This window comes from Mandrillus leucophaeus, unplaced genomic scaffold (assembly GCF_000951045.1).
Source record: "Mandrillus leucophaeus isolate KB7577 unplaced genomic scaffold, Mleu.le_1.0 Scaffold151, whole genome shotgun sequence".
Taxonomy (NCBI): domain Eukaryota; kingdom Metazoa; phylum Chordata; class Mammalia; order Primates; family Cercopithecidae; genus Mandrillus; species Mandrillus leucophaeus.
The window spans coordinates 1,754,351-1,761,219 of NW_012101488.1; the positions used below are offsets into that span (position 1 = coordinate 1,754,351).

At 47.4% G+C, this 6,869-nt stretch overlaps 1 protein-coding gene across 1 annotated transcript in view; it reads right to left on the reverse strand.

The window, feature by feature from the left end:
• Positions 1 to 6,869, reverse strand: part of SYMPK (symplekin) — a 50,819-nt gene that overhangs the window by 19,735 nt on the left and 24,215 nt on the right. The window contains exons 10-11 of the mRNA XM_011975125.1: positions 4,326 to 4,480; positions 838 to 988 (exon numbers count right to left, since the gene is read on the reverse strand). Coding sequence (XP_011830515.1) covers positions 838 to 988; positions 4,326 to 4,480 — 306 coding nt within the window. The remainder of the gene's footprint in view (positions 1 to 837; positions 989 to 4,325; positions 4,481 to 6,869) is intronic.

Below are 6,869 nucleotides of genomic sequence, written 5' to 3' on the forward strand. Positions count from 1 at the left end.
CACTGCACTCCAGCCTGGGCGACAGAGCGAGACTTCGTCTCAAAAAACAAACAAACAAACAAACAAACAAAAAAACTAGCCAGGTGTGGTGGCAGGCACCTGCAGTCCCAGCTACTCGGGAGGCTGAGGCAGGAGAATCGTTTGAACCTGGGAGGTGGAGGTTGCAGTAGTAAGCTGAGGCTGTGCCACTGCACTCCAGCCTGGGTGACAGAGGCAGACTCTGTCTCAAAGGAGAAAAAAAAAAGAAAAGAAATATTATATCTAATTACCTTTGAACTATGCGTATAAGAAACATAAACGAATTTCATGTTTAGACTTGGGTCTCATCCCTAAGATACTTCATCATGTACATGCAAATATTCCAAATGCAAAGGTCTGAAATCTGAAACACTTCCGGCCCCAAGCATTTTCAATAAGGGATATTTAACCTGTGTCTTGATCTGGGTGATGGTTACACTGGTGTGTTCACTTTGTGAAAATTCACTAAGGTCTATAGTTAAGAATTCTGCATTTTACTTATGTGTATTATACATTAATAGTACTGTTAAAATGGGGTAAAACTATGAAGCTCGGAGAGGTTAGCTAACTTGACCAAAGTTACACAGCTATTAAGTGGATGACATCTGATTCAACTCAAACCTCAAACCCAGGTCTGTTGGATTTCAAAGCCCAGGACTTAAAAACACTGAGCCATCTATCTGTGGTACCTGTCATTATCTACACCTTAGCTCCCACATGATTTTCATCTGCACCAGAAGGAGGTGCTCTTCCAGTAAGGAGAACCCAGAAGCCACAAGTGCCAACCCCTGGCCCAGGTTAGGGCCAGGACACACTCACCTGGTCCCAGTCCGGCAGCTGTCATCTGTGTGGCCATGAGCCGAGCCAGGTGCTTGATCTGGGCTTCTGTGCCTGCTGACTCCACAGGGGTGTAGATGGCCTGGAAGGAGGCTGGCATGGCCTCCGGCAGGTACACCATGCTGATGAGGACCTGTGGGATGCCCAGGAAGAGAGCCTCTCCTTAATCATTAACTCAACAAGCATTCTTTCCACGCCCATGCCAATACTGGGGAAACGGCAGTGCCTAAAACCGACTTGGGCCTGCACTCCTGGAGCTCAGCCTCTTGGGGAAGTCACAGAGAAAATAAATAATGATACAGTGTAGTGCTTGAGAGAGGAACGCGAAGGGTACTGTGAGCCACAGCAGGAGCCAGGCAAGGCAAGGGCTCCCTGGGCAAGAGAACTGACGGAGGGTACGAGTCAGCCTAATACAGGACAAGGTTTTGCAGTGGGAGGGGTGTGTATTCCCTGTAGAGAAACACCATGGGAGAAGACTAAGAAGCAGCAGAGCTGGCACCCTGTCCAAAGAACAAAAGAGGTCAGGTGTAGTGGGTCATACCTGCAATCCCAGCACTTTGAGAGGCTAAGGCAGGTAGATCACTCGAGGTCAGGAGTCCAAGACCAGCCTGGCCAACATGGTGAAACCCTGACTCTACTAAAAATACAAAAATTTGCCAGGTGCAGTGGCACGTGCCTATAATCCCAGCTACTCGGGAGGCTGAGGCAGGATAATTGCTTGAACCCGAGTGATAGCGGTTGCAGTGAGCCGAGATCGCACCACTGCACTCCAGCCTGAGTGACAGAGCAAGACTCCGTCTCATTCATAAAGAAAGAGAAAGAGAAAGAGAGAGAGAGAGAGAGAGAGAGAGAGACAGAGACAGAAAGAAAGAAAGCGAAAGAAAGAAAGAAAGAAAGAAAGAAAGAAAGAAAGAAAGAAAGAAAGAAAGAAAGAGAGAGAGAGAAAGAGGAGCAAAAAGAGGTTCAGGGAAAAGTGTAAGGACTGGGAATTGACTTCAAATAACAAGCAAACAAAAAACCCCCCAGAATCCTAACAGAGAACATCCATGGATGCCAGCAATTAGTAACAAAAGATAATTTCATTTATATTTATTTATTTTTCAAGGCGGAATCTCACTCTGTCCCCCAGGCTGGAGTGTGGTGGCACAATCTTGGCTCACTGCAATCTCTGCCACCCGGGTTCAAGCAATTCTCCTGCCTCAGCCTCCCAAGTAGCTGGGATGACAGGTGCCTGCCACCGCACCTGGCTAATTTTTGTATTTTTAGTAGAGATGGGGTTTCACCATCTTGGCCAGGCTGGAAAAGGATCATTTTAAACTCCCTATACATTTGGAGCTTTAAAAAAAATTTATGCTGGGTACGGTGGCTCACGCCTGTAATTCCAGCACTTTGTGAGGCCAAAGTGGGCAGGCAGATCACGAAGTCAGGAGATCAAGACCATCTTGGCTAACATGGTGAAACCTCATCTCTATTAAAAATACAAAAAACTTAGCCAGGCGTGGTGGCGGGCGCCTGTAGTCCCAGTTACTCGGGAGGCTGAGGCAGGAGAATGGCGTGAACCCAGGAGGCGGAGCTTGCAGTGAGCCGAGATCGCGCCACAGCACTCCAGCCTGAGCAACAGAGCGAGACTCGGTCTCAAAAAAAAAAAAAAAATTTTTTCTTAGAGACAGGGTCTTATTCTATTGTCCAGGCTGGAGAGCAGTGGCGCCATCATAGCTCACTTACAGCCTCAAATTCCTGGGCTCAAGCAATTCTCCTGCTTCAGCCTCTCCTGTGGCTGGGATCATAGGTACACGCCACTACGCCCAGCTAATTTTTTTATTTTTATTTTTGTAGAGACAGGGTCTTGCTATGTTGCCAAGGCTACACAGCGAACTTTAAATGCACACTCTAAGTAATAACTAATTAGAACAGAAAGATAATGAAACTACTATAAATTAAAATGTGTGGAATGCAGCTAAAATAGTACTTAGATGGAAAATCAAATCCTTAAATGCTTGCTTACATTGGAAAAGAAGACTAAAAATTCACGAGCCAATCACTTAAAACCATGGGGAAAAACATTCAAATAAAGTAGCAGGGAAGAAATAAAGGCAACAGAAATAAAACAGAAAAAGTGCCAAAAGAATATGAACAAAACAAAGCGCTAGTTCTTTTGAGATGACTGAAAACAAGCAAATATTTTGCAAGATTGCACATAGTAGTAGCAACAAAAAAGGGGCCCATTACGGACATATGGTATTTTATACTATGAATAGCAGGCATTTTTATAAATGGTGAGGAGCAACTTCATGGCAAAACTAAAAAGGTCAATTCCTAGCGTGTGATAAGACAAAAGGTAGAACGGCCGGGCGTGGTGGCTCATGCCTGTGATCCCAGCACTTTGGGAGGCCATGGTGGGCAGATCACCTGAGGTCAGGAGTTTGAGACCAGCATGACCAACACGGTGAAACCCTGTCTCTACTAAAAACACAAAAATTAGCTGGGTGCAGCGGTGGGCGCCGAATTTCAGCTATTCGGGAGGCTGAGGCAAGAGAATAGCTTGAACCCAGGAGGCGGAGGTTACAGTGAGCCAAGATCGTGCCATTGCACTCCAGCCTGGGCGACAAAGCAAGACTCCGCCTCAAAAAAAAAAAAAAAAGACAAAAGGTAGAACAAGTTCATAGAAGCCAGATCAAAGATGGCTGACTAAGGCAAGGGGAACTTAAATTTTACTTGAAGAAAGTTGGAGCCAGGTAGCAAGTAAGGGTTGGGCTTCAGGTGAAAAGGGTGGGCCTGGCCCAGGGCAAGTGCTGCAGGGGTGGAAAAGAGGGCAAGGATTAGGGAGAGAAGGAAAAGAGGTTCACTCCCAGTTTCTGGTTTGGGAACTAGGTGGGGCCTGCAGAGAAGCGTGGGGAGAAAGTGGAAAAGTGCAGATCTGCCGTGTGAGTCTGAGGTGCTTCTGGGACATCCCAGTGGAGGACGATCAGAAGCGGGCTGCATACCCAGGCCTGAGGCTCACTGATGTAGTTTGGATATTTTTTCCTTCCCAAATCTCATGTTGAATTGCAATCCCCGATGCTGGAGGTGGGGCCTGGTCGGGGGTGTTTGGATCGCTGGGGGGATCCCTCATGGCTTGGTGCTGTCTTCAGGACAGCAAGTCCTCACAAGATCTGGTCATTTAAAAGTGTGTGGCACCTCCCTGCCCCAAAACACTCCCTCTCACTTGCTCCTGCTCTGCCACGTGAGATGCCTGCTCCCCCTTCACCTTTCACTACGATTGGAAGCTTCCTGAAATTTCCCCAGAAGTGAAGCAGATGCCAGCACCACGCTTCCTATACAGCCTGCAGAACTGTAAACCAATTAAACCCCTTTTCTTTATAAATTAGGAGGGTACTCTGGAGGTAGACAGTGTGAAGTGGAAGCAGGAGAAAGACCGAGGAGATCCTTCCTTCCTGCCCCAGGGGAAAACACTCCTCACTCATCCTCACCAGATTGGCCACATTATCAGGCGTCAGCAGAGGCTGCAGGAACTCAGCTGTGATATCCGTGTCTGACTGGCTGGAGATCTGGGCTGAGGCCTTCGAGGTCCCTGATGGGCCTGGCTCCAAGTCCTTGTCCTCATCGTCCTCCCCCAGGTTGGGCTCTGGGATAAGGGAAAAGAACAAGATGCTGGCTATAGAGAGAGCAGCAGGCCCTCCATCCTCCCGGGGCGCCCAGGTGGTCCCTGCCTCTAGTCAGCCTCTGCAAACAGCGGATGAAGATCCAGGCTGCAGCTCTGCCTCTGGCACCAAAGCACTGTATGACCCTGGGCAACTACCTGACTCATTCTGGGCCTCAGTTCTCCTGATCTGGGAAATGCGAGTAAGCCACACCCCTGCAGCTTATCATGCTGAGCTCTAGGAAAAGATTATTATTACTGTTTTTTGAGACAGTCTTGCTCTGTTGCCGAGGCCGCAGTGCAGTGGCATGATTTCGGCTCACTGCAACCTCCGCCTCCCAGGTTCAAGTGATTCTCCTGCCTCAGCCTCCCAAGTAACTGGGATTACAGGCATGCGCTACCAGGCCCAGCTAATTTTTTTGTATTTTTAGTAGAGATGGGGTTTCACCATGTTGGCCAGGCTGGTCTCAAACTTCTGACATCAGGTGATCCACCTGCCTCAGCCTCCCAAAGTGCTGGGATTATAGGCATGAGCCACCGCGCCTGGCCTTGTGCAGTTGTTTAGAAGGCACTTTGGCAATGGCTATCAAGAATGTATACTCAGTAGCTAAGGGCACACCTGGTACTTAGATCTTGATTTCTGAAACTATTCCTCACTTAAAGGAAACCAGGGCTCCTTAGAAAGAAAGAATGATTCCAGGGCTGGTGCAATGACAGTACAAGAGGAATCTAGAACATCTTGTCATGCTAGTAAGTAAGTGTAATGCTCAAAACAACTTATTCCTGATAATAAGTGGGAAGAAGAGAAAGTCCTTCCTTACAGCAGAATGTCAACTAATAAATGTAGAAGGAAAATCTCTTTGGAGCCAGGACAGAATAATAGACTCAGGCAATAATCATCATTGGATGTTAAAACCACTGGGTGAGGCCGGGCATGGTGGCTCACGCCTGTAATCCCAGCACTTTGGGAGGCCGAGGCAGGCAGATCACGAGGTCAGGAGATCGAGACCATCCTGGTCAACACAGTGAAACCCCGTCCCTGCTAAAAAAAAAAATACAAAAAATTAGCCAGGTGTGGTGGCGGGCACCTGTAGTCCCAGCTACTCGGAAGGCTGAGGCAGGAGAATGGTGTGAACCTGGGAGGCGGAGCTTGCAGTGAGCTGAGATCATGCCACTGCACTCCAGCCTGGGTAACAGAGCCAGACCCCCTCTCAAAAAAAAACCCCAAAAAACCAAAAAAACCACTGGGTGAACGTTTAAAGAGAAACATGTATTTTACATAGTTTCAAGTATCTCCCCCAGCTTATTACTGACAAAGAGAAAAATGGCACTTGACACTAGAGAAAGCTGGTTGATACTATCTTAACCAAGTGTTCACAGTTAACATCTCCAACAATGGGACACCATGTGTCTCCTAATCCCATGTACTGAGGCAACCAGAGGATCATTTCTGTAGCGTTTCTGCCAAAAATGCCTAACCTGACTCCAATCACGAGGCAAGAGCAAACCCAAATGAAGGGCATTCCACCAAACAACTGTCTTGGACTCTTAACAATGTCAATGTCACGAGACACAAAGGAAGGCTGAGGAACTAATTCAGGACATGCCAACTGAACGCAATGTGTGGTCCATGCCTCATAAGAGTACACAGTTTTTAGTACTATTTTTATAACTTGTGTGTAAATTCAAAATTATTTCAAAATAAAAAGCTTAAAGAAACAGAAAGAGGCTGGGCGTGGTGGCTCACGTCTATAATCCCAGCACTCTGGGAGGCCGAGGGGGGTGGATTGCTTGAGGTCAGGAGTTCGAGACTAGCCTGGCCAACATGGTGAAACTCCGTCTCTACTAAAAATGCAAAAAAATTAGTGGAACATGATGGTGCACGCCTGTAGTCCCAACTGCTCGGGAGGCAGAGAAGGGAGAATCTCTTAAACTTGGGAGGCAAAGGTTGCAGTGAGCCAAGATCAGGCCACTGCACTCCAGCCTTTTTGACAGAACAAGACTGTCTCAAAAAAAAAAAAAAAAAAAAAAAGGAAACAAAGATAAAGTTAGTGGGTAAAATATAACTTTAAATACACAAACCCTGGTCGGGGGTAGTGGCTCAGGCCTGTAATCTCAGCACTTTGGGAAGCCAAGGCAGGCAGATCACTTGAGGTCAGGAGTTCAAGACCAGCCTGGCCAACACAGTGAAACCCTGGCTCTACTAAAAATACAAAATTAGCTGGGTATGGTGGTGCATGCCTGTAATCCCATATACTTGGGAGGCTGAGGCAGGAGAATTGCCTGAATCTGGGAGGCAGAGGTTGCAGTGAGCCGAGATCGCACCATTGTACTCCAGCCTGGCTAACAAGAGTAAAAACTCCATCTTCAAAAA